The sequence below is a fragment of the Vicugna pacos genome, chromosome 22 (assembly GCF_048564905.1).
Source record: "Vicugna pacos chromosome 22, VicPac4, whole genome shotgun sequence".
Classification (NCBI taxonomy): Eukaryota; Metazoa; Chordata; class Mammalia; order Artiodactyla; family Camelidae; genus Vicugna; species Vicugna pacos.
The window spans coordinates 14,342,473-14,370,309 of NC_133008.1; the positions used below are offsets into that span (position 1 = coordinate 14,342,473).

General features: G+C 52.1%; 1 protein-coding gene across 2 annotated transcripts in view; it reads left to right on the forward strand.

Annotated features, from left to right (window-relative positions):
- The window catches only part of SLIT3 (slit guidance ligand 3), a 572,835-nt gene that overhangs the window by 465,025 nt on the left and 79,973 nt on the right, over nucleotides 1-27,837 (forward strand). For both annotated transcript variants that reach the window (XM_031689760.2, XM_072947253.1), the window contains 4 exons: nucleotides 1,860-1,931; nucleotides 5,480-5,551; nucleotides 17,186-17,329; nucleotides 18,613-18,776. In XM_031689760.2, coding sequence (XP_031545620.2) covers nucleotides 1,860-1,931; nucleotides 5,480-5,551; nucleotides 17,186-17,329; nucleotides 18,613-18,776 — 452 coding nt within the window. The remainder of the gene's footprint in view (nucleotides 1-1,859; nucleotides 1,932-5,479; nucleotides 5,552-17,185; nucleotides 17,330-18,612; nucleotides 18,777-27,837) is intronic.

The following is a 27,837-nucleotide window of genomic DNA, read 5'->3' on the forward strand; positions in this document are numbered from 1 at the left end:
GCACTGAAGCCGTCCCCAATCTGCCTTTCTGTCCAGTGCCACCACCTTCTGCACCCATCACAGTAGAGTGGAAGGGAGACTCGAGACGCCCGGTCTGTACCCAACAGCCATGTCAGGTCCCTCATGGCTCCAGGTCTTTCACCTCCCAGAGCTACTGTTTCCTTCCTGCAGAGTTAAGAACTAAGAGGCAGTGACCACCAGGGCCAATTCCCAGCTAAACTATCACTTCTCCAATTTCTGCTCCCCAGCATCTCCAGAACCACCAGACATCTCTCCCTGTGCTCAGAGAGGGCTGCATCCAGAAGTCTAGTTATGAACTGAAAGCCAATTTGCCCTGACGAGGCTAAAGCAGAGGGCTTCTCCACCAGTCACGGAACTTCCTCTCACATGGCCGAGGCCTAAGGACCTTAAAGGGACATCCCATTGAGGATGTCAGGGAAACGAAACAGAACAGGCTCTCTCACCAGTCTTATCTGAGCACAGACCCTGCACGCTTGCCCGAAATGCCTTGCGAGGGCCAGGAAGATTAGGATAATCCGGGGCATTTGCTTGTTAAGACCCTTACACCGAAGAAAAGCCGGGTGTAAGCTGACGAGTTTGTGAGCACAATCTGGATTTGTTAGGGGCGATCTCGCCCGCTAAAGGGATCAGCTCGACAGCTGTGCCTAAGAATCCTTAACCTGTGGAGTATCCTTCAACCTGCAGGCCTTGGAAATGGGGAGGGAAAGGAACAGAGGCCTAGGGAAGGGTATCAGGCAGCCCCTTTGAAGGCTGTTAGGAGGAGGAGAGAGGCCCGAGGAGTGCGCTTAAGAGTCTGGGGGGCTGGGGGGGCTGGCCTCGCTGGAGGCAATTGTTTAAGAACCTGCTTAGATGTGCTTTCTTCTCGATACTCCCTCGTCTCCTCCTTGTTGACCCTCCAAGACCCCAGCCCCTCCTCATCTGCATGAAAGCAAAGACCCATTGATTTATTTTGTTAAAGAAAAGGAACCAGAAAGGTTCGTTGTGGCTGGAAATCGGAGCATCTCCCCTTCCAGGGACAGGAGCCCAGAGGCCCACCCTGAGCTAATGACTTTTAAGAGAAGTCCCCCCTCCAGGGAAGTGCCGGTGGGGAGAACTAGAAGGGGGGTGCTCCGAAGTCACTGGGATGCTGCAGAGTGAGCAGGGAGATTCCGCTGCACCAGCGAGGCCCGGCTAGCTGCCTTCCAGCGCACAGCATCCTTCTCGCTCACATTATCCCAAAGCCCTGGGCATCACTGCCCTGGGCTTGCTCTGGGAGCACTGCCAGCAACAAGGCCAGGCCTCAAAGCCATCCCGTGACAGTCTTATGAGATGTTTACAGAGACTTAAGTCACTGCTTAAAAACTCCTTTCAGGTCAGAGAGGAAAAGTCACTGGGGAGGTGAAATGACTCAGGACTTTTGGGGAGAAAAATAAGCGTTTACCGAGGCAAGAGACAAACAGTGATGCTTCCAGGACCCTTGGGCCGCGTTTGAGCGAGGCTGACTTCTGCTTTGTTTATGCTGTAGTTGCTTGGTAACGTGACCTAGGACAAGTCCCTCATCTGACTGGATGCGGTTTCCCACCTACAAAGTGAAGGCTCCCATGTGCATAGCAGTATGTCAAAGTCACGGTGCTGTGAATGTTCTTTGAAAGCCAAGAAATGTGATACAAATACAGTGCATTTCATCATGAGGTGGTTGAACTGAATGATCTTTAAGCCCCTGTTCTCACCCTGTAAAGAAATTGAATGATTAATCCATCCTCACCATTTTGCATACCTGAAATGCTTGGTCCACACCTAGGAATGGCCGTACCACACCTTTGAGCTGTGTTCTCAGTCTCTCCCGTTAACGTTTTCAGAGACATCAGCAAGAATCAGATATCGGACATCGCTCCAGACGCTTTCCAGGGTCTGAAATCGCTCACGTCGCTGTAAGTGGGGAGCGGAGTTGCGTGGGGTGCGGGTGGGGGTGGGTGGCAGAGGGATGCGTCCGTATTTTTCAGGGGGTGTTTATCAAGGTTTTATGTTCCCTCACACACTTGTGGCAACCTGGTAAAAGAAACAAATATTTCTTCAGGGGAAATTGATCTTGGGGAATATTTCTACAACCCAAATGCATTATTTTTATTGATTAAGTGCCCAGCAGCCTTCCCAGTTATTGGCTTCTAATTCGAATGCTTCTTCTCCCCTAACTGCACTCCCTCCTCCCACCCCACCTGCCTTGGCAGCGCTGTCCAGGGAGGTGGAGGGAGAGAAGGGGCATGTGCGGTTACTACCGGGTGCCCATTTCCCCCATGCATGTGGACTTGTCAAAGGAGGAGCTAATTTTCTTCCTCTGATTTTAAAGCTTTTTCTCCCCAAACCAACCTCATGGCTATTGTTCTGAGAAAGCATCAATCCCATTCTATAAGCCTTTCATATCTTTGATTTCGAAACCCTAAAGCAGCCTGTTGGATGGAAACAAAGCCGTGCCCACTAAAGGCATGGAGACCCCCAGGGACAGGAGGGCACGGAGCTTTGTCCTGTTTCTGCCAGTGACTCGCCATGTGGCGCCGAGACCAGCCCTTGAGTCTTCCGTGCGTGTTCCCTCCAGGCAAAGTGGGGACAGTGCCACCTTTCCGACCTAGCACGCAATCGTGATTACAATTCAACAACAACTGGCAGTACTTATTAAGCACTTACTGTGTGCCAGCTACTGTTCTAGGAGGCTTGCAAGCTTCATCCTCACAACGACCTAAAATACAGAATTTATCCTCATCTCTCTTTCATGGTTGACGAAATTTGGGTGATCTAAGCTCTGTACAGACAGAGGTTTTTATCTCTCTTGATCCTGGCTGAATCTCTGGCACCTCAAGCAGTACCTGGCACATAGTTACTGTGCCAAAAAAAGAAGAAGAAAAATCTGTCGAGTAAATAAATATAACGTCTCCAAAGCCCACGGTGACAAGTGAGAGAGGCAGGATTCGGACCCAAGCAGTGTGACTCCAGAACCCATGCCTCCTGAGATAACGTGGAAGGTGCAGCTAAGGCATCCTGGGTTGATACTATTTGTATTCTTTGGTGACCTGCCCACCTGGGCAAGAGCGAGGATGCTCAGAGGCAAGCTGTCCATGCTTTGTCACCTTGTGCCACCTGTTTGTTTAATTGATGAGTGGGCAGGTAACAAGATATACATTTTCCCCCCACCTGGCCCCATCCCACCGGGAAGAGGATGAAGACAGGGAAGTCTCTTGATTCAGCTGTTGCCTGCTGCTTGCAGAGTAAATTAGTTTCATTTATCGGGTTAGAACATCTGGCTGGGATATCAAAGACAGGATTGTGTGTGAGATTAGCGTCTGCTTATTGTGCTAAAGATCACAGAGGAGAAGGGAGAACGGCCGTCTGCCACCGGGATCCTGTCCCTGCCCCCAGCCTCCCGTTCCCCTTGTCTGGTTTCCCTCTGCTGGGATCCGGGAACGGTCTGAGGATCATGAGATGCTTCCTGTCTTGCAGGAAAAGAAATTCAAAATCTGGTTGCCAGATAGGAAATTGGCATGCCACTAGCGAATTCTGAAATATGCAGGGACGTTGTATGTATTCGTCCATTCAGCAGGTGCCTGCTGTGTCCTGAGTAGCCTTATAGACACTGAGAATATGGTAGTGAACTGGACAGACGAGACCCTTGGTCTCATGGAGCTCTGAACACAAAGGCACCCAATCCAAAGTCAGGAATGGCCAAGGTGAAGAGCAGGAAAGCCTTTACCCCATACCTGTGCCTTCATTCTTTGAACAAATTATTGTGCTAGACCCTGTTCAGTTTTCAGCTCTAGGAAGCCATCCATGAACAAGCCACATAATGTCACCCACCCACATGTAACCTGGGTTCAAGGGGGCTGGTGGGGGAGGGACAGACAATGTTTAAAGTAAACCAATATATAAGTAATATTATGACATAAAGAAAAGGGATGGAGAAATAAAAATAGGGTGATGGGTGGTGAAGAAACGTGAACTAAAATGTTCATCAGAAGCTTCCCAAGAAAGAGAGGTGTGAGCTCAGACCTGGAAAGTGGGAAGACGCAGTCAAAGAAAGATCTGGGGGGGAAAGCCAGGCAGGTCTGCACCCAGATGCCCCGAGGTGGACCCACACCCGCTTCAGCCTGCCAGAGGGTGGTTTCGACCCACGGAGACGTAGAGACGACCCGTGTGGACGTGTGATTTGAGGAGCCCCTGGCCTTGCCGCCCCCCCAACAGTTTCTACACGGGGGGTTCTGACATCAGCCAAGACGTGCAGACAGAGACACTCCTGCATTTGGCACAGTGAGCAGAGGGACGTTAATATGAATTACAAATGTGAGCCTGAGCCATCATGCTGACTTTTATTTAGTCATTAATTTGTTGAAACATTAATGAAACACACCCGTGGGCTGAGCGGGACGCTGAGTTTTCACTCCTGGTGGCATCTGGGAAATGGGGGTGGGTTTCTCTCTCCCACTAACCATGTCCTCATCCTAGTATTTTGCCTCCTCAAAGACACGTCACAGCCGGGATTTGCAATCTGAGTTGGGATTGAATCTTGCGTTCGTTCAGTGCGCTGCAGGGCCCAAGAGGGAATTTTCTTAAAAACCCTTCTTAGCTGAGTTCCCTCCATCTCCAAGGAGGCTGGACCCTAGAGACAGCGACGTCCGTGGGATGGACGAGAGCAGAGAGAAGCTGGCAGTGAATTCCGTGCCTGTGCCTAGGACCCACTGGGCACTGGGCTGGAAAGACAGACCTAATAGACTTTGTCCCCAAGCGTCACAAGTCACCAGAGATCAGCCCATGAATAGGAGGCCCAGTGTGAGCGACGCTGTAGGCTGGCAGACAGAGGGCTAAAAGAATTCAGAGTTCTTTAGTTTCTGAAGCTCAAAGGATAGAAAAATAAGCTGGAGTGTAGAAGCTGCCATTACTGCAGTACGAATTCCTTGCTCCCTAAGAGCCAGCCCTTGACTCAGCAGCCCTGTGCCATCTGGAGAGGACCCCAGTTACCCGGAGCCCTGTCTAGGTGCATGATTAAAGGACTGGGCTCAGGAATTCCTACGATGCAACAGGATATTAAAAGGAAACATTCTATAGGCTGGGCTCAGCCTGATCGATACCCATTGAAGACAAGAAGACACAGGGCCGGCTAGCCTCCCACGCATCTTATTTATTGCCAGGGTGTGAGTCACATTAGCAGCTGCGGGAGACACCACAAAGGGACTGCTTCTCCCTATTGTGGATTATTTATTGAGCTGGGCTTCCCAGGAGTGAAACAGGAAGGACCCCATTTCTCCTCGCCTCCCAGACAGCCTGCCCCTCTGGCCCCCGGTGGCAATAGCCCGCTGTCTTGCTGGTGAGGAGAAGGGATGAGGCGGGCTGGGGAAGGCGATGCTCTGAGATGTCCCCTAGAGTTGGCCGAGGTGATGGCCTCCCGTGTCGCCTCTCATCCGCAGTGACCACTGTGCTCTCCGCTCCTTTCCAGGGTGCTCTATGGCAACAAGATCACCGAGATCGCCAAGGGACTGTTTGACGGGCTGGTGTCCCTGCAGCTGCTGTGAGTAGGAACTTTGTCACTAATTGGGTCTCTGGAACTGTGTGCAGGCTCTTTCCTGCAAACTTTGAGCCATGCTCTGCAGAGTTCTTTTGACTTTGTGCACACTGAAGAGGGAAAAAAATAATTTGTTTTTGAGCTGTCCGCCTTTCACCTCCATCATTTCTTCTTGGTGGAAGGAGAGCCAGGGAGTTGGCAGGGGGAGGCTAAGGCCAGCGTGACTGAAGCTAGATGATCCAGCTCAGGAGGGTGGCCCAGGCATGAGTCACTGGCCTCAGGTGGGGGCGGCTAGAAATTAAGCCGGAGTTGAATCCTACACAGGGAAGCATCCTGCAGGGGTGTGCTAGGAACGGGAGGAACTCAAATATTCATACATCATATTCCAATACGAAAGCTGAAGCAGAGCTGCTGACAGTCATGTGACCTTGGAGAAGGGTCGGGCTGGGTGGTGAGCTGATCAGTCACCGCTGTGACTGCCTGGCCCAGGTATGGCTGAGGGGGGAGCGTTTATTTAGCTTAAAGGAAAGTTTATTGCCTCGAATTTTAAGCTCTGGGATTATTTATTTGCATTTATTTCATTCTGGTCATTTGAGCTTAAATGTTTGAAGAAGATAATTGAACTCTGACGTGCAGAGGTGAGGAAAGGAATTTAGCTCATCCTGTATTTTAAGGCTTTGTGACTGGGGGAGAATTCGCTCTGGCTTGCGATTAGGAGCTGTGGCATCTGTATGCATGTACTGCGGGGAGGGGGTGCATACATGTTCACATCTGCTTGGGTACCATTTCAGTTCCTATTGGTGTTAGGAACTGATCTTGAGTATCCTGTGAGCAGTGGAGGCTACCAGGGTTCAGAGAGGTAAATGACTTGCCCTCAGACACACAGCAAAATATGTGTGGAAACTGGAGTAGAGCTTTCATGGTCCTGTGGCTCAGAGGGCTCCTAGCTCTCAAACAGCATGGGATGTATGTTCCCAGAGGTGTGCGTCTGAGTACAGAGGAGTGTGTGTGTGTGTGTGTGTGTGTGTGTGTGTGCCTGCACACATGTAAGTGCACTGTTGTAAAATCACCTCCAAGTCACAGGCAGTGAGGAAGGGGCCCAGGATCTCCCTGCTTCCCACGTGCAGTTCAGCGAAGCTGCGGTGTCAGCTTGCAGACAGTGTGGGTGAGTTGTGTCTTCGGATGGCTGGGCGTGCAGGAGCGAGGATGGACGGAGGAGGGTCGGCCACATACCTCACACGTGGCGACGCCCAGACACTCTTCAAGAAGGAGGAAGTGAGCCTTTCCTTTCTCCCTTTCTTCTCATATCTTTACGCCCTACCCTTCTCATGTCCTGTAAGACTCAGCCCTGGACAGATTCTCCTAAGATAATACAGGAATGTGAATCATGTCTGGATGAGATGCCCAGCTAGTTTCCAGGCAGCACATCCATCACAGCAGTAGTCAGCCTTGTTTCAATGAAGCCCAAAACAAGAGAGAGAAAATTCTGTATCTTTCTCTGTGCATCCCTTCCACCCAGCCCTGCACACCTCTGTCTCCGTGTCTCTGTATACGCTTTAGTGTTCAAAGGTCCCAGCCCTCAGTGAGCCTCGGTACCTGTTTGTTAGAACGGCCTGCCAGGGCTCCGCAGGGAGCTGGCTATTTCACAGATGGTATTCTTTGCTTGTAGCAAGGAAACGATAAGTTACAACTGCCACCATAAGGCCGGTTAACTGTAGCTATTAATCCCTTGCAAGAAGAGTAACAATAGCACGGCCTGGAGGTAGATCTGGAGGTGTTGTGTTCCAGTGGCTGGGGTGAGCATCCTTTTGCAGTCTGGGTTTTGGTGCGGAGAGCAAAAAGCCCTTGCATGTGTTAAGGAGAAACATAGCACGTATCCGAGTGCCTAGCACAGTGCACGGCATGTAAAGATTCCATAAGTGCGTGATTTTTTTTTTTTTTAAAGGAAGCATATCCCAGCTCCAGACTGACAGCAGTCATGAAATAGCTAGTAACAGGACTTTGCACTGGCTCGGAAGGCAGCTCCGGCTGCACAGCGCCGTTCTGAGCAGATGGAATTGAGCAGCTAGGAGAAAAGACAAAGCTTCCCCCCTTCTCTCCAGACCAAGAGTTGACACCGCTCAGGCCCGCTCACTTTCCAGAAAAAAAGCCCAGCAACTGTAGCCATCACTGGGCTTTGACCTGCCGTTGAGCAGTTAGAAAGCACGTCCTGATTAGATCTAATTTAGCGTTCAGCCCGTGGTAGATTGGATTTCTCCTTGTTAGGCTGGAGACACTCCGATAAGAAGGCTCTGATTAGAATACCCTGGTCGTCTGGGAAATTTCCTCTCCTTTGACTGGAAGGCTTTTTGCGAGGGGTTTTGTGTTTGTTTTTTTTTTTTTCTTCTCTCTCCTTCTCTCAAATTATTGGTGCATCACAGAGCCAAGCTGTCTCTGACACCCGGAGTGATCTTGGATGTTTCCTTTCTGGCACTTGTCGCGATGCTGCCAGGAATAACGCAGGTGCCTCGGAGCTGGTCGTCCTCCCTGCCCTCCCTTGCCCTGATCCTTTAATCCTTTCAGCCATCCCACCCCACCTGCCCCGCCTGTTACGCACCCAGCCCTCCTGGGTCATTTTGTTGCCCTGTTTTTTCTGGTAGATGGCCAACACTAAAGGTAGAATGTCTCCATCTCCAGCATCTCTCAGAGGCGGCAGCCCATGGGTCTACATGGTACAAGCTTCAACAGTCCTGGGAAGGTCTCCCAAACCCGGTTCCCTGTCCTCCGGGTGTCGGCCTCCCAAGAGTCCCCTCCTTGAGTCAGAGTCCCAAAATCTTCAGGGCTTTAGGGACAGCCTCTCACCCGCCTGGTACGGAAGCCTGTCCCGTGCACCCCGGGACAAATCTTCCTACCGCTCATTCAGTTTCTGGTGTACAGCACAATGCTTCAGTCATACATGAGCATACATTTATTTGGTTTCATATTCTTTTTCACCATAAGTTACTACAAGATACTGAGTATAGTTCCCCGTGCTGTACAGTATAAGCTTGTTGATAGAAAGCTCTTTCTTATGCTAAACCTCAGTAACGGCTTCTGAGAAACTCAGAAAAGGCTTTTCTCACATTCTTCAAGTGTTTGGAAAAAGCTGGTGTGTCTCCCTGCAATGATCTATTTTTGTTTTTTTTTTCTTTTTGGGGAGGAAGGTAATTATGTTTATTTATGTATTTATTTTACCGGAGGTACCGGGGACTGAACCCAGGACCTCGTGCATGCTAAGCAGGTGCTCTTCCGCTGAGCTACACCCTTCCCCCTTCTCCCTGCAACTAATCGGAAACAGGTTCAGTTCCTGCAGAATTTCATTTCAGTAACACACATTTGTCGTTTATTAGTAACAACCCTTGTTATCTTGTGGGGGGGGGGCGTAAGGTAGTCTGTCAGCTTCCCTCCTTAAAACGGGCTGCTGGGAAGTGAGTCAGGTGCCCGTTTGGGCAAAAAGTGTGTTTAAAGCATCCCTGCTGAACTGCGAGAACAGAAATATTCCACATGGAGACATGTCAGAATCCGAGGTTAGGACAGGACATGTGCTCCCAACTCTGGTCTCCCGAGGAGTGAGCTGCCCTCTTCTCCCAGGCTCCGTCCATCCCCTTCCTCACTGGAGACTGAGGGTGAACACTTAGCTTCTCTTGTTTCCCCTGCCCACCCTGGCTGCTGGGCTTCTAGGATGTGAATAGAGATGGTGACCCTGAGCATGCAGCCAGCCCAATGGCCCCCAGCTCTGTCACTAGCTCGGAGGTCAGTCCTCCCCGAGGCAAGGAAAGCTCCTAGTGTATCTCCAGGGCCATCACCTCCTCCGCTGCGCCATCACAGCACCCCCAGGGAACCCGCGCATTCAGTGAGCGCTCACTGACTACCTGGCATGCATGGGAACGGCACCCATGTGGGGCAGGCGGTTGTTTCAGGTGGAAGCGTTCACACAAATGCTGGCTACAGTCGATGTTAAGCCTGCTCCAGGAGGTCTTAACCCAAACCAGGCTGTCTTGGGGCTGGAATAAGTTAAGACAACCCAGGCACCTGTTGTTTGATTTTCTTGGAAGGCAGACAAGACCATTGGAGTTTTCCAATGGAGCAGACAAGATCTTGGAGTTTTCCAAGCAACATACCAATTACAAGGCAGTGAGCAAAACTTCACTCCCTGTAGCTCACTTTCCCTCACCAGCTGTTTCACAAGGATAACTACTGTTGCTAATAATAACAGCCAACACCTACCAAATACTTAATATGCGCCAGAGTTGTGCTAAGCAATTTCATGTACACACTATCACGTGATCTTGACAACAATGCTAAGAGGAAGGTATTGTTGGAAGGCCCATTTTACAGATGTGCAAACTGAGCAACTGACGGGATAAGTAAGCAGGCCATTGTCTCTGAGCACATGAGTGGTGGAGCTTTGGAAGGCAAGCAGTCTGAATCTGGAGCCCACTCCAGAGACGTCTGCTTCAGACCCAGTCATGGGCTGATCTGCTGAGCTAGTTTTGTGATTCGGGAAAAAGAATTCCTCACTGGCTCAAGCCAAAGAGGAGATGCTGTAGAACTGATGGTGAATCGGCTCCTTTTGTTCCATCTCAGTGTAAGTCACAGGCCGCCGTCTCCCGTGGAACCTCGTCCCATCCATTGTCCTCACCCCACTGAAGTTTACCCTGAGCTCTGTCCAAGAGCCGCTTGGTTTTAGAGACTGGGCCGAGGTGAGGTGGTGAGAATTCTCCCCAGCAGCAGACGCTGACTCATTTTGTGATGCTTTCTCGTGGGAGGAAGCCTTCCCTCTCTCGTGTACGTGGGGAAGGTCTTGGGAAGACAAATTCCGGACTCATTCCATGCTTTGGTCGTTGAGTGAATGGCTTATCCCTCTTAAAGGACTGATGAGGCAACAGGCAGGAAGGCAGGTCCCACCCAGGGAGCTGTTGGGGAGGGAAGGAGCAAGCCAGGTCCCACTAGGTGAGTCCTGAGAACAGGTGACGGCTCCCCCCGGTCTGGTCTCCCAGAATCTCAGCTTCCCTCTGATCGCTGTAGGAAAGCCCAGTTGCCTCCTGTGTCTGGGGAGTCAGAGAAGGTCCCGTTTTTCAGACAGGCCACCCGTGCACTTGCAGTTTGAGTCACCATGACAACTCACAGCCCATGAGCTGCAGCGCAGCCATCATCAGGAGAGAAGAGTCATCTTTGCCCCTGGCTGGGACTTGGAGGGCCCTTCTTGTTTCCTTGGGCGAGGGTGGCCAGAGCACCCATTCGCAAGCACAGAGAAGACGCTGGGCAGGGCCAGAGTTTCTTGACCTCGTGACACCATGTATTACCAGGTTCTTCCCCACGTCTGGCCTCAGGAGGTTGCTGAAGGTCAAAATAAATCCCCCATATTTCTTAGGGAAAGGACGAAAGCCCGTTGTTTCTAAGGCAGGACCTTATTACCATTAATAGATAAAAGACATGCAGGATGGCAGAGGGTTAATTCTAAAGAAATTTTTTTTAAGAAGGGAAGACACAATAACGAAGGAGGTGAACTCTAGTTACTGCAGCTGAATCATGGTCCAGAAGAGCTCCCCTCCCTGGCGTCCTCATGAATAGTTTATACAAACGCTTACTAGTGGGAAGGACTTGCAGGGACACACAGAGAATGAAGGGACTTTGTAACCCATTCTTGAAAAATGATCACCCTCCTGGAGGAGCCAGAGAAAGGGTAATGCCGTGGGCTGTCGGTACCTTCTTCCGCCCCACCCCATGCATGCACTTGAGTGTTTATGAAAGAGAAACTGACTTCCTGGCCTTACTTTAGGTAAAGGAGGCTCCATGAAGCATCCCCCCTGGAAGGGGCCTGGGCCCATCTTCCTATCCCGTGGTCTTTCCCGGAAGGGCTTCCCTCATTCTCCAGGAAGGAGCCAATACACTCCTCCTTGACACCGGTTTTCTGAGAAGACCTCATACACTGGGGTTTGGAATATGCTTTTGGCGTTTCCAGACAAACACGGTTTCTCAGTAGGAGGAGCAGCCGGAAACCACTGTCGTCCGCAGACCCGTGGGCAGGTGTGGGGAATGTAAATATCACCTGAATGATAGCTCAGGGCCCCTGATCAACGTGCGAACCACTGGAGTTACCAAGGTGATTTTGATGCAATTTATCATTAACTCTGACTCCAGATGTTTGTGTTTTCCAAACCTTGCGGCAACGGCTATGAGCTCAGGGGAGTCTTGGCTGAGGAGGAGATGTGGGCAAGGGCAGTGGCTAAAAATGGGGCCTCAGTGGTCCCCTACCCCATTACTGCCCCTGTAGCCAGAGACAGGAACCAATAAAGAGTAAGAACAGCTGGGGAGGAGGGTATAGCTCAGTGGCGGAGTGCGTGCTCAGCATGCACGAGGTCCTGGATTCAGTGCCCAGTACTGCCATTAAAAAAACGATGACGACCTATTTACCTCCCCACCCCCAAAAAGGAGTAAGAACAGCTGCTACATTATGAACTCTGACCAGGAGACTGGAGATGGGGAACCTTTTCACAGATCAGAGTGGACCCCATTGCCCTCCTGTGGCCCATCGCCCCCATTACCTGGACCCTGAGTGAATGAGGCTGCAAGTGATGAGAGCACCTGGGACTTCTCTGGCCAGGCCAGGCCCGGTCCCCCAGCAGGACTGGAGTCACGTGTCCCCTCCTTAGCCCCGGCGCAGGACGTGGGATTTTTCATCCCCCACCGCTCCTCTCCCCCAGCGCCGAAGCTCTCAATGGCTTCCATTTCCTGCCGTCCTTTTTCTGAAGGCAGCAGCTCCTGGAAAGGATTCTCTCTCCGCAGCATCGTTCTGTTGGTTAGTCAATGGGCTGAGTGCTAATACCTCTTGACATGGAACATATGTGGAAGCTGAAAGTGCTCGGAGAAGTGGGAGGGAGGCCGGGGGCAGAGCGCCTCGCAGAGCGTTCGCCCACTCTCGTTAATTTCCTCTGACGGCAGCGCGGCTCTTGTCTCTCGTTTTATTGTAGACTCATCACTAAGTTAATGGGACTGGCTGCAAAAAACCTACTTCTTCTACCTCGAAGTTTTACGTACTTTCTGCAGTCTCTGAATGGGCATCAAGGTGGGAGTAAAGTCTTTGAACTAAGATGGCATGGGTCCAACCAAATCTCAACCTCCCACTTACTAGGTGTGCAACTTTCATCAAAGGTACTTAAGTTTTTTGAGTCCCAGAGGTGTCATCTGTCAGACGGAGGTAACACCTACCTCAGAGGGCTGTGGGGAGATTTCAGTGAGTTAATATTTGTAAGGAGCTGGGCGAGTGCCCGGCCACACATAGTGCTTACTACCTCTTGGGTCGTGTGGCCCCAGCTGTTCACCTGGCCCGATCATCCCGGCCCTTCCCTCTCTTTTTGGTTTATATGGCCTCTGAGTTTCCTTTGGGAGGTGGTCCGGCAGCAAGTGAACACAGTACACCTCCAACCCCTCCCCCACCCACTGGGTCCAACAGCGGATCAAACTGAGACCCAGTTGGGTGTCAATGTTCTGAGTTTGAGTATCAGGCAGCCTCTAGAATGAGGCTTGAATGAGGGGTGCTGTTGTCACTGCTCCATCGCCGTCCCCTGTTCTGCACAGAGGAGAGTGAGAATTCAGGGTCAGGGGAGTGCAGGGCAAGCATGCCAGCTCCCCAGCGGGCGCTTAGTCCGCCATCCCTGAAGGCTGAGACCCTGCTCTGCACAGGCACAGGCCCCTCAGTGAAGAGCCCGCCACTTTGTGCCAATGGCCGTTTGGTAAGCGTCCCCAAAGTCCTCCCATCTCGCCAGCTTGTTGCCAGGTCCTCCCTAAGAGTCAGCAGGACTCCTGGTACCTCTGCACAGTCACGAGGCAAGCAGTCTTCCAGCACAACCAGACCTCCGTTTACCTACAGTGTGCCCAGGTGCATCCCGAAGCTGGTGAAAAACAGCCACTCTCCAGAGACAGGGAACACCTTCCCCCAGGCACAGGAGAGAGAATATGGGTTTTACAGAGTGGATAAGAGATGAACCTTGGAGTCGGGCAGGCTGGAGCTTCACTGGGTGACCTCGGTTGAATCCATCACCACTCTGACCCTCAGCTTCCTCATCAGCAAAACGAGGACAATCATAGTGCTGCTGTGAGGGTGAGAGAAAATTCTTCACGGGCGGTGCTTTGGAAAACACTCGGCACGGGGCTGCACACAGAGCTGTGGTCTCTGGAGATGACGCTGCATTGTTATTAATTCACACAGCGGTTACACCTCTGCTCCGCACAGGGGGACGACCCAGGACAGACGAAGCAGCCTTGATGGGAAGAGAGGCAGAATTAGTCCCTCCAGTGAAAGAGGCCTGTGTTCAGAACTTCTTACAGAATTGCTGAACCCCATCTCAAATAGTTGTGTACTCTTTGTCTGCTCCATCATAGAGTTTTTTTTCTCTTTTAAATTCCCCTGCAACTCTTGCCCATGTACCAGAGAGCTCAGAGATCCTTTCATGGAAGCCAGACTGAGTTGAGTACCTGCCAAGCTTCCTCCCAGAGGAGAGAGGACAGAAGGACAGGCTGTGGATGGAGCTGGTGCCGCGGATCAGTCAGGCTGTCCTCGGGGCGTCTAAATCTAGATAAGCAGCTTAATTTTCTCTCTCCCTGCACCTATGCATCTTGCCTTAGGGAGCCAAACATCCTGGGAGACAATAAGTGACCAGGAGCCTCTGCCCTTTGTGTTTCCTTTTGCCCCTGCTTCATACACTGTCTCTGCCTAGTAATTGTGCCAGCCTGGGTTGTCTCGAGGCCTCACATCTTTGTGATAACACCCTACGCTGAGAGACCTAGCAGTAGCATGGAACAAGAAAGCACTTGGCTCAGAAAAGGAAGCCTCGATCATTTTGATGGGTACGGAGGGTTGCCAGAGTGGCCTGCAGTTTGGATAGCCTTTCAAGGCAGGTCAGAATTGCCACTCCCGCCTCCCTGTGGCTATCCTCCTTATCTAGTGTCTCGCATTTGCCAGAACCAAGTACTGCAACTGGGCTCATGAATCTCCACTAGGGTGTCAAATCTAAATGCCTTCTCAGGCAAGGAAGGTAGAATAAACTTGTGATGGGCAGACAGTAGGGAATGGTGAGGACTGTGGCAGACAGAGCATATGTCTTCTCTAAAGTGAGCAACCACTTCATGGCTACCTCCAGTGGACCCAATATTACTGGTGCTTCTGATTTTTTTTCCAAGAGAAAACAGAAATATGGTGTGTATGTGAGAGAGAGAAAGAGAGGAGTGGAATGTCCCACTTTTTAAAACACTGGGAGGGCTGAATGAACAGAGTTGCACGTGGGGTCTTACAGTATGTAGCAAGGAAGAGTCTATCCTCAGGTTATGAGTCTGGCACCTCTGACTTGGTCTCCTTGGTTAGCTCAGTATTCCCTAGCAAGGTGATGCCCTCAGAAAGCCCTGAACATCAAGATTTGGAACAAATCACTTACTACGTACTTTATTTTTCTTTTTAAAACCAGAGAACCAAAAAAATTGTGTGTGTGTGTGTGTGTGTGTGTGTGAAGGGTCCCTGCCTCCCCTGTGGGGGCTTGGTCCCGTTGGAGCCTCTTGCCTTTCTCCCCGTTTCCCTGTTCCGTAGCATCCTCCTCGGAATGCCCCCCGAGTGGAGTGACTTTGACTAGCATATATGAAGCACAGGAAATTATTGGGGGAAATTGCTACAAAGAGGATGGACAGATGGGGGCGGGTGGGTAGATAAGGTGTTCATGAAGAACCTCTAGAGACCTCAATTGCCATAACTGCTTCCATCATGCTCCCTGGAAACGTGTGACCTTGAGCAAGCCCACCAACCTCTCAGCCTCAGTTTCCTCACCTGTAACGCGTGAGGCTGGCTCTGCCCATCTGCCTGGGTTATTGTGAGAAAAACAGGATGTCAGAAAAGCAGGTTGGAAAACATGGAAAGTATTCTAGCAATATGAGCTTTTTTCTGCTGCGAGGCAAGAGGACATCTGCGTGAACCCTTGGGACCCGCCCATTATTAGCCAGATTAAACAGGCAGTTTTTCTTCCCCTCGTCACCGCCCCGGCTGCCTGCCTCTCTCCCGATGCGCCGGGGCCGAGGGGAGGCCAGGCCTGCAGCGAGGAGGGCGAGGGGGCGCGGGTGGTTCCGCTCCCACAGCAGCCCCTCCGTTCCCAACCCCAGTCCCCCGGACCCTGGCACCAGGAGCCTCCGGAGGCAAGCCACCCCGTGATAAATCTCACGGGTCCCTTCCCACACGGGAAGCCCTGAGCCAGCGTTGAAAACAGAAACTTTTAAAATTCAAGATTTTTGCTGGTTTGTGTCTTACCCCCCTCACTTTCATTCACGAGTGATTGAGAAATGATTTTACACTAGTGTCGAGGGCACAGCTAGTCAGTCTAGGATTATAAAGGAAATTTTTAGGACCCAAAGTGCTTGCCTTACCAGCCTCATTCTGGAAAACACTCCTGTAACCATCAAGGCCTCACCTGTGCTGGACCAGCATTTCACTGCAAAGGCAGCTTCCTTTGATGCTTGGGTTTTTTTGTTGTTGTTGTTTGTTTTTTGGGATTTTTTTTTTTTTTTTTTGGTGGGGGAAGGTTCTGAAGAACTAAAACCACAGCAGAATGGGGTCCCTCATGGACAAGGAAGGGTGAGCCTGGGGGACGGGTGTCATTTTAGAGGAGCGTGGCCCCCTGGAGTTGCCTATGGAGTTGAGTATATTTCTTGAGAAATGCTGGTGCTGAGCACTGAGAACGAAGGAAGGAATAACATAGGTGTCATCTGTGCCTTCATGGAGCTCACGGGTCTTGGGCGGGACGTGAATGGTAAAGAGAATAAATACCGTCTCACCACAAACTGGGAGAAGTGCTGTGAAGGAAATAAACAGGGGGCTGTGAGAGACAATGACGGGGGCCTGGGGGTCGTACCGGAGGTGAGGGGGTCAGCGCAGGCCTCTCGGAGGAGGCGGCCTTTGAGCTGAGATGCAGAGGCAGAGAAGGAACCACCTTATGAAGAAGGGTCAAGAGCATGTTCAGAGGACTTAGACCAAAATGCATGTGGTGTATTTGAGGAATCACAGAAGGTTCCGTGTGTGTGTGTGTGTGAGTGTGTGTGTGTGTGTGAGAGAGAGAGAGAATGTGTATGTGGATGCACACATGCCTACCCATGGCTGTATTTTTTTCCTGGGAGGATGACCTATATTGTTCATCAGATTTCCAATGGAAATCAGTGAGCCAAAAGAACTCTAAGGAATTTTCTGAATCAAAATTACCCTCAGTCAGTCAACTAACGCTTCAAAACAATTGTGCCAAATGATTTTTTCCCTCTTTTTTGGAGGGAGGTGTTCCTGGAAGCTCTGCCTTCTAATACAGAAAGCGGGTGCCAGTTTGGGTCATCCCCAAGGCCGGGGTGCAGGGGGAGGCACGAGGCCATCCGTGTGCTGCCCAGCGTCCACGGTGACTGGGGCAGGGGTGGGGCGTGAGGGCCCAGACCTGTCCAGAGTTTCGGTGGCCCCGGGCACGCAAGTCCCTCTCTTTCTCTGCTCAGGGCGGGAGCCCCTGGCCACAAGGAGGGCGCTGGGGAGTCCCACCCGACACAGCCCTTGCTCAGCAGGTAAAGCCACCATTAGTGAGTCACCAGCCTCCCTTCTGCCCGCAGCCTCCTCAACGCCAACAAGATCAACTGCCTGCGGGTGAACACGTTCCAGGACCTGCAGAACCTCAACCTGCTCTCCCTGTATGACAACAAGCTGCAGACCATCAGCAAGGGGCTCTTTGCCCCCCTGCAGGCCATCCAGACGCTGTGAGTACGCTGCCTCGAGCGCCAGCGGTGCCCGGGCAGCAGGCGGCCCCAAACGCGCAGTCCCAGGGGACACTCAAAACACAGGCAAAGCAGGTTCCCGGAACCTGCAGCGAGAACGGAACACTAAGGACAGCAGCAGCGCCCCTGCGCTCGGTGCCCACCGGGTGGTCTTCCTGTGTTCCAACCCATAAGCCTCACAACAGCCCTAGGAGATTGGTGCTGTTATGATTCCCCCATTTCTCTGTGAGGAAACCAAGGCACAGAGAGGTTGCGTAACTTACTGAAGGTTGCACAGCTAGTAAGAAACAGGATGTGAACTCTTTGCTGCTCACCTGCTCTCTTAACCACTGTGGCCACTGCATTATGAGCAGCCTCCATCTCTGCTGATACCCCTGCCCTGCCCACCCACAGCTGCCCCCACCACCCCTTGCAAAACCAACCCTCTGGTACCAGCACCTTGGGACTTTTTCACCTCCCTTTTTAGAGGGCAGTTCCTCACTCCCAAGCTCTGCAGATGTTCATAAATAGCGCCATCAGAGAGGTGACACCTGAGCACGGATCTCAGCAGGTGCTTTGGATGGCTCCACCCCTAAGCTTAAACCAGAGCCCCAGCCCCAGGCCTCCCCATGAACCTGGGGGCCTCTGGAGGCCTTCTGAGTCATCTGGCACTTACCGCCCCTGTGGCCAGAGACGGGAGCCAATAGAGAGAACAGCTGCTGCACACTGAGCCCCGACCACGTGCCGGGCGCTGGGTACGGCGCTCCGGAGCGCTTTCTTCTGAGCCGGGGGAAGCCAGACCCACGGTGCTGCCCTCGTGATGCTGAGGATAACAGCAACCAAACCGGATACTATATATGGAACACCCACCATGTGCCCGCCGCCGTGCCAGCTGCTTTATGCGCCGGGTGTTACTGAGCTTGGAGAAATAAAATGCAGTCTGCTCTCAGCATAAACCCTAAGCCTGCAACTTGCTGTGCCCATCAGAACTGGCGTGGGTGAGATTCGAGACAGTCAGTGGTGGGTCCTGCCCCCAGTGGGGAGAGTAAGAAGGCTGGTTCCCCAGCCCGGATGCCCGCCGCACCTGTGGCTGTCTTTTGCAGACAGCAGGCCTCAGGCCCCCCCCTCTGGGTCCTGTCTGAGAGCAGCCCCCATGTCCCCCAAAGCCTCCCGGGGTGACGAGGGAGGGAGCCCGGCACTGGGAGGTCAGAGCCCGGCGCCGGGCAGGGTGGTGGCGGAGCGCGGCACCGAGGGTCACTCCTGATGAACTCCTGTCCCTCTCGCAGCCACTTAGCCCAAAACCCGTTTGTGTGCGACTGCCACTTGAAGTGGCTGGCTGACTACCTCCAGGACAACCCCATCGAGACCAGCGGGGCCCGCTGCAGCAGCCCACGCCGGCTGGCCAACAAGCGCATCAGCCAGATCAAGAGCAAGAAGTTCCGCTGCTCAGGTAATCAGGTTACGGGGCTGGGCCCCACCTCCCGACTCCGAGCGCAGCAGCCCCGGGGAGGCCGGTAATCCAATCCGGAGGACGGCTAGCGCTGTAATGGCTCCTGGGGAGCATCTTTGCAAATTAAATTGGGGAAATTCAGTTAGCCCTGCAGAAAACCAATTAGCTTATGGATTTAAAATAAAACACACACACACAATAAAAGCATTGTGGGGAGGAGGGGTGGGCGATTTCAGAAGAGACAGAATGCAGGCAACGGCGCATCACCAGGGCTAGGGAGAAGCCAGGGGATGAGGCGGCCTTCATACATGTGCTCTTTAGAGGCTGTGATTTATTTATTTATTATTTAGTTTCCAAAGCATGCTCCCCAAGTGGCAGATAGAGAAATACATATATTCCAGGCCAGACTGTAGGAAGCATGGAATCTTGGGGGGCTCTTATCCCCCCTCAAACCACCTTTGGTACAGTCCTGAGACCAGAGTGGTATTACAGGTTTCCCAGGCATTTTTGCTATCTCCTCCGCCCCGACTGGTGCATTCTGATTATGGAGAGAACAGCAAAGAGTTTTGCTTGGGAAGAAAGCAATGCCCTGCTCTCTAGTTCCCAAGCGCTCTCTCTCTGGAAACCTGCCCCTCTGCCGCACCCAGAAATGACACCGGGAGTGAATGGTAGGGGGAATACTCGGCTCGTCTTGGAAAGAGAAGTAGCTCTCCTTGACCCAAGAGCTGGATGAACAGGCGTTAAAAATGACTACCATATGTGTCATTTGCTACTGGAAAAAAAGTCACCAAGCTGCCTGGTGCTCCCAGTGGTGAGAGTGTGATAGTATGGTGTGCTGAGGTGGGCTGGAACCAACCCTCACCATCTGTGTGTCAGTGAGAACTGTCCTTCTGCCCCGACCCGGAGCGTCTTATGGAAGTGAGTTTTCCTGGGAGAAGGCCAGCGTGGGCGCTGGCTGCGGGGAGGAGGCAGCAGACAGACTTCTGCTTCTTTCACGTAGTTCTTGTCCTCAGAGTCAGATTCTTCAGTCCGTGTCTCCAGAATGATAAACTTGAGCTATTTTATGTTTTTCAACAAAAGCAAATACCTCGAGAGGGCTTGGAGGTACCCCAGCGACTCTGTGGCAGTAGGAGACGTTGATCTCAGCTCGTCTTCCCCAGAATAACAGTGTCAGTTACAAGAGCGGTTTCTTGCCCCGGACGAGCACTGTGCTGAGTGCTTCCGGTTTGATTTGCTTCCTCCAGTAGTCCTGTGAGATCAGCAGGAGAGCTCCCCGTTCTGCCGCAGAGGGAGCTGGGGATTCAGAGGTGAAGGGGCACAACAAGCAAACAGTGAAGGCAGGACCGGACCCCAGGTCTGGCTCGCTCCTCAACACCGCGCAGCGTGTAGGAGAGAAGGGCCTTTTGAGAAGGAGGCCCAGCTGCTTGAATGACCTTCTTCCCTGGTCTCATGGCCCCGCCCCTCCCCCACCCCCTGACCGCTTTCCTTCAGGTCCTTCTTGGGGCTGGCAGCATCTCAGGGAGGAAGGTGCTCTCTCAGCCCAGAGCTGTCCCCTGAGGCACAACCATCCTTTCCCAAGGCTCTTTCCTCATGACTTACACCTCTTACTCGTTCTGCCCTCTCTCTTCCTACCCGTGTCCGGCCAGGGCTGAGTTAATTAGCTCTGGCCAGCAGTTGTGCTCAGGGAAGAGGGGTGCTAAGAGGCCAAGGAGGGCAGGGTGCTGTCTGCCATCCCTGACCCATCAGTCTCACGGGGGTCCAGTCATGGTCTCAGGCTCCAGGTTGATGCCACATCTCTCGGGGGTAGGGCAGGGATGGAATCTGCCCAGGGTCCGAGGACTGGTGCCTCCCAGGGGCACGATCTTGTCAATTGCCTAGGCATGAGTATAGGCTGAGGTTGGGGGCTGGGCAGAGACAGAACAAAGTAGGAGAGAGAGAGGAAACAGCAAGTAGACCTTGAAACAGTAGAGCTTGGTTCCAAGTCTCTGCCACTACTTGCCTGCCTTTGCACGGGCAGAATCCTGGCTCTTTTTCCCTATGTGGGGTAGGAATGGTTGGAAATTTTAAAAAGAAACAAATAGGGAAAAGGGGCAGGGTCTTTGGATTGCCCTAAGTTAGCTTTTAAAAAAAAATCAATACTAAGCAGAAAGATTATTCCTATCAAGGCAGAGGAAGTTGGGGCTCTGGTGATCCTGACATATAACAATGTGTATGCTCTCATTCTATGTAGCTGCAGACAGGAGAGGTAGAGAGAGCTAACTGCTGCTGAACTCCAAAGGCCTTGGCTTTGAGAGACACTGGGGCCCAGACCTGCTTAGCCTTGAGGGATACAGAGGCCATAGATCTAAAGCTCTGTGTTTCCAGGAAGCTGAAGAAGAAAGAAGGAGGAGCAGGTGACACGTACTGGATTTGACAGATAATAAGTCTGCGTTTTACTTCCCCCTAAGAGCACCCCCATTGCAAAGACAGCTGATGTAATTAGGAGCCAATTTGAGCGCTGCTCTTGCAACGCATAAAGCTCCTCCTTAGGCTGGGTGTCTGGCTTCCCAGCTGCCCCGTGTCTGTCTCTATCAGCTGCATCCGCTGCCCTGGGCAGCAAGACCGGGTTCGAGGTGAATGCTGCCGGCTAGGCTAATCTGATCATCAGATTAAGTCCTCCTCAGAAGGCACCATCTGGCTGCCTGAGACCCCAAGCCCATCCTCCGGGGAGCACTTAGCGGTTGGAAAATGCTGTCTGCCTTCCACGATGCCTCCCCACTTTGTGCGTGGAGACGGAGTTGGCGAGAAGAAAGGCGCAGGGTGTGGTGTGCTCCCTGCACTCAATGTGCCCGAGGAGAGCAGACAGCACGACACGTCTCAGGGAATCACAGCTCTAAAGCCCTCAGAGGTCACCCGGTCTGCGCTAGAGAGGGAGAAACTGAGGCCCACCCAGCAGAAAAGTCTTATCTAAGGTTACAGAGTGGTATTTTCAAGACAAGACCTGCAACCCAGGACTTCTGACATACTGCGAAGATTCTTGATGACTTTCTTCCAGGCCCCTCCATTTCTTTCTGACAAGGGGAACCAAAGAGAAAGAGAAGGAAATTTTAAGGGGGGAAATTTTAAGAGAAGGAAATTTTGGGGGGCCGAGGCATGAAAGGGATGGATTTTCCCTGCTTTGGTACTAAGGGCCTGATCACACTTGAATACAAAATCCCCAAACCCGAGTGTTTACAGAGCCCTGCCTCTCTGGGGGTGCGTTGCAGGGAGTCAAAGCAAAATCTAAATTCCAGTGACCAACTCTAGTTGGGCAGATATGGGGGGCTTAGCAAGAGGTGGGGCCAGATCCACGGCTTTGGAGTGACCTTGACTAACTGGTCAGTCGTCGCAGATGACCTCTATGCTGTCAAGGTTCTGCAACTGTCTTGTCCCCAAAACACAGTATGGGGGAACAGTGGCCCCGTCCCTCCTGTCAGAGGGCAGGACAGGGAGGGTCCCAGTAACCTGGTGCTGACTCTGGTTTTTTTCAAGATGCACACATCTCCTCCCAATGGCGTGGGCAGAAGTTCATAAAAACTGCCCCTGACCTGTTGCAGATAAGAATATAAAGGCTGGGTGCCCTCACCTGGGTCCATGGCGTCCAGAAAAGTTGGCTGCTGGTCCCCCCAGCCCACCCCGTGATTCACAGTCATGAAGGGAACTGGGAAATCAAGAAGGACCCTAGCATCTGGGTCTCCCCCCTTTTCTTCCTTCTCTTAACTCTGAAAGAGATTTCTCATCATGAGGGTCGCCGGTCACCTCCCCTGTGATCATAGTGATTGTGGGTTTCTCAGTCCCAAAGCCAGGGCCCCATGGCTTCCCCCACATTCTCCCTACTAGGAACATATATTTTCTCTCTGTGCCCCACTATACCTTTCTCTACTATACCTTGAGCGATCTAGAATGAACGTCTGTCAGCCAGAGGGTTTCTGGGGACCCTGAGGAGACATCAGAGGGACATTTTCTAAAGAAGAGCATTGCGGCTTTGCTAGACCACTGGGAACCACGGTCTGAGAACAGACTTCTCTGGATCCACTCTGCTGGGGGATGGGTCCTATGTAGCAGAGAATGCAGAAGATGCTTCTGCTAAGTTTGACGTCTTGCCGGGTCCAGTGGTGTGGTTGAGCGGAGTCCAGAGGCTCAGTTCAGGCCTGTGATATGATCACAGACATTTGTGGTCATAATTACCTCCAGAAGAATCCTTTCTGTTCTGATACTCCTGAGTAGGGGGCGTCCAACGGTCTCCCACTCATTCTTCTCCATTCCTCCCATGTCTCCCCTGGGCGGGTACGAGGGTCGGGGGGGCTCCCGTCTCCGGAAGTGTTCCTGTGGAACCCCGCTCCTGGTACTAATCACGCAGTGGGGGCCTGCTCCGACTTCCGCTTCTCCACGCTGCTTCCTCTGAGCGCTCCTGTCCTCTCTCTGACGCTGCTTCCTGACCTTGACTCTGACCGGTCACCGCGGGGCTTTCCTTTGTGCTTGATCTAACCATGTGGTGGCACGATGGAAACGGAACATGGTTCTGTCAAGCACCGCGGAAAGCACCGCGCTCTCCTGCAGCATGGCCCGCCACCGCCGCCAACACCGCTGGACACCTCTTCTCTGCTCTGGAGCACCGCAGCCCACCACCTGCAGACCCACCTCTCCCGGGCTAGCCTCTCCAAGGGCAGGGGGGTGGGAGTCTCGAGGGCTTCACAGGGCACCTCCACCCCCTCCAGGTAGCAGATATGGGCTGAAATGGGGATGGAGAAACACACCAGGGCAAGCTGAGAACTGTATGCACATCTCCTGTCCCAGATGGGGTCGCCCTCCCCCACATCTAGTCTGGATGCCAGCCAAGGGGTGAAGTCTGAGCTCAGAAACCACTGTTTTCCTTCTTTCACTTGAAGGGCGTGTAAACCCAAGGCATATTCCCATTGTTTTGTGGAAGAGTCCCAGCCCCAGGTCATTTTTGCAAGTGGTAGCTACCTCAAAGGTCACACGGCTAGTGGCCCACCCCCATTTTTCTTGGAAGCATTAGGGATTCGTGTGAGCATGAGAATGATGAACCTGGCGTGAGCCTGAGCCGTGGGAGGTAGCCTGAGGCTCCTTCTGGAAGCCGATCCTCCCCTCCTGAGTACTTTGGCCCTGGCCCCCGTGCAGCCTGAAGTCCAGGCTGTTCCCTTGACCTTCCAAGCACAGTAAACGTGAGGCCACAGTGCCAGGCTCCTCGGTGGTGCTAGCTTAGTGCCACGTGGGGGCTGCGCAGAAACCCGCTGCCTCTGATAGTGACAGAGAGGGGGTCTTGGCCCCTCTCATGCTGCTTTCTTCCTGATAAATCCTAGACGCGGTGTAACCAGAGATAGTGTTGTCGGTTCATGCCACGGAGGCCGTGTCCTGTCCTTCGTGGGAGAGGGCCATGGAGGGAACCAGACCCTGGCGTGAGCCCCAGAGCTGGGCTCTGGGCTCCCACGGTGATGTGTGACTCTCATTGCCTCCTGTCTCTCAGGTTAGCCGCAGAGCCAGGGGCCTAACCACTGCTGAGTAATGGAGAGCCCTGTGTACCTCTCTGAGCTCTTTTACCATATGTCGAGTATTCACTATAGACTATAGAGTATTTACTAAGTCCCATTTTGCAGGTGAGCATATTGAGGCTCAGAGAAGTCAACTAACTTGGCCCAGGGTCATCTTACTCTGTAATACTCAGCCTTCCCAGCTATGGACAGCCCCATTGCCTTGAATTATAAACTCAAACTTGACTTGATAGGGAGTCAAAAAAAATTTTTATAACACTCCCTTGCAAGCTTCCTTCTGTTAATAGAAAATGACTTGAGCCAGAAAGAGAGTACGCATCTGTCTTCAAATGGCTCCTCGCCTCCAGCGTGAATGTACCAAGACCCATTGGTGCAGAACAGGTCCTCCAACCTGAAGAAGTTCCCTTTCCCTCTGAACAGAGAGGGCATTTTGAGTTCCTCGACACTGCCCCACCATGCCAGGGCCAGGCCTTTGGGAGTGGGTCTACACGTTCCCTTCCGTGGGTGCCTCCCTGGTCCTCCAGCAGCTGGCTGTGAGCAGGCAACGCCCAGCTGCAGGCCACAGCCATTATCCTCTGCTTCCAGGCAGATGGCTGCGTTCATATTACTCTGAGAGGAAGAGCTTACTGGGATAGCCATCTGCCCAACCGACCTCCAAACTCCTGGTGAACAGTTGGTGTTTTCCAGCCACTGGTGTCTGGTCCCCTGGCCTTTGCCCACAAGTGGGTAACTGTGTGCCTGGCCGTGTTCTCTTGATTCCACTCATTACCTGTGACCTTTGCTTATCTCTTCAAGCTGGCGGGCCTCCTACTCCCCCCAATTTCTCTTTTTACTCCTTTCCTTCTTCTTTCATCCCGCCCATCTTAGGGACATTGGAGGTAAAAGAGGAGAGCACTAGACACATGCAGGTCCTTGGTCCTCTCATAATGGTAGATCTGCGACTTCCATTCAACAGTGCTGGCCTCTGCAGCCAAGGCCAAGGCTATCCAAAGAATGGGAGCCTTGGCTCCCTACCTGCCCCAACCCCATAACCATCTAAATGTTGCATACGTTCTCTCCTGGGAAGCGGCTGCAGGGCAGGGATTCAAAATAAAATTGCGTTGCTGTGGATTTCCACTCCCCTGGTCTATTAAAGTTTCTCTGTGCTCACGTACAAAGTGTTGTTGTTCTGAGCTGCCCGCCAAAGGGGGAGAGGGCTCCAGGGACCGGAGCAGGCAGGATGCCAGGTGACATCAGCCATCCCAAGACCCGTTCGAGCCGGGGTCTGGTTTTATGGTGCTTATTCAAATCCTCTGAGATCTCTCCTGTCTGAACACCCCCAAAGAGAAGAGGCAACAGCCTATTTCAGTTACTCCTTTCCTCCCAAGTATTTCTGGCAGTGACAAATATGCATTGAGATTGAAATTGACTTTTAAAGCTCTGGAAAAGTTAAAAATACTTTTGGGTAGTTATGAGCATTAGGCATAACAAATGGCTCCGAGAAACCCTGGGTAGTTAGGGTAATGAAATATGAAGTGATGGAGGTGGCATTTCAGGCTGGCTCTGACTGGGGAACGAACTTTTTCGGTTATGTACCTACGCCGTGATTAACATTTCTGGCTCCCACTCGTATAAAATCTCGCACTCCGACCCCCTCGTTATTACAAACCAGGGCAATAACAAAAACAGCAGGGGGAAAAATGTTGGAAAGAACACATTAGTCCATCGAATCTAATTGCAAAATCATTTCATTAAAATGGGTCAGCGGCTCCATTGCAGAGGTCATCCAGTTATAATCCAAGTATACTACAGAGAGCGATTCCTGCTAACTGCAGCCACTCTCACCTTGATTAAAACGAAAACGCATTTAATCGGCGGCTGTCCCCGGCCGCAGCCCAGCCGGTGCACATCTTCAGGCTCATCATGTCGGAGAGCAAACTGTGCTCCCTCCTGTCTTCCTGGCTTTGATCAGCATTCAGGGTTCCTCTGCTTTGCGAGGATCCTGTTGCAGACACCGTCTCAAGGAAAAATACATGCACACGTATGAAAAACCCCTTCACGCCGTCACTGTGTGGAACCACCGTCAGGGAATTCGAGAGGGTTGTCATTTAGCAGGGTTTGCACAATGAAATTCTTCCAGGACTCCACACACTGATGTGTCTGGGAGAAAATGGCCCGAGTCAGAGTTATTCAGTGGGACGGATGCTGGCAAGCCAAAAGCAAGAGATTTGCATAACGCATTGGACCAGGAAGCTGCCCAAATCACCAACCGGGGATACCTGCATGGGTTTTGCTCACATAAGCCTGGGGGTAGAAAGTGGGGTGAAGGAGGGGGATGAGGAAGGAGCAGAGAGGGAAAGGAGACAGGTCCAGGCCTGGATGTTCGGTTTTAGATAGATGATGTCACTTCAGAATCAGAGATCCACCAAGTTCATCCCAGACCCGGAATTACCTAGGGAGAGCATGTGAGGAGTGAGAAGCCAAGAGGGCGGCACAGACGTCTGCTTCCTGTGTCCACGCTGCCCACTGCAGGAAAATGCCATTCAGTTCACCTCCACCAATTTGACTTTCTAATCATTCCTAGGACTGGGATAAAGGTTTTGTCCGAAGGTACATCTGCAGTAAAACAGAGTACTAATCACATGGGTCCTGACAGCAGCCTGCCTGGGTTGGTCTCTCTGCCACGTCGCGCATGACCTGCCAGCCTCAGTTTCCTCATCTATAAAGTGGAGTCATAATAACCTCAGAGTGTTGCAAGGATTTAATGGGCTCACCCATTTGAAGTTCAAAGACTAGTACCCGGCCCGTGAGCCACACTCAGTAAATTGAGCTGTTATCACTGGCTATGCTGATGTTTTAACAGCCTCTGACGTGGCAAATGTTCCACTAGGTCCTAAGGAGAAACAGAAGCACAATCATCCATACGCCTCTTGACCCTTTCCCAGAGGCTCCCCACTGCCATGATCTTCCTCACATCTTCACAGCCCCGTGAGATGGGGGCAATTATTCAATTCCCATTTTACATGTGGAGAGACTGAGGCTAGTAAGTGGCAAAGCCTGGACAAACCCACGTCCTCTGCTGCGGAAACCTCTGTACTGCAGGTGCCCAGTTCTGCTCCAGATGCAGATACATAGTCAAGGTTGGCCTCAGCTAGCCAAACAAATGATGTTTACATTCTCTGAAACACCGCAGAAATACCCACATACAGGACAATGTATGTGCTGAGGACATGTATGCACTGGACAAATGTGGGCCTGGCTTCTCTGCCTGGCCCTGTGCTGATGAAACATTGACGATGAAAATGAAGGTGCCCCGACCCCCGTCCCCTGGCTCCTGTCTGATAGGAGAACCAGCACTTCCCCGTTATCCCGGACGAGATCCGTGGTCTCCCAGAGGTCCCCCCAGGGGATCATCTCTCATCACTGAAGCAGCTCCCTAGGGCATCTCTGCCCTGTTGGTCCTCTTAACATTACTGTGTAACCTCGAGGGAAATTCAGTTTCGAAAAAAATTCAGTTTTAATCTTTGCTCCAACTACTCTTAGCTCATCAG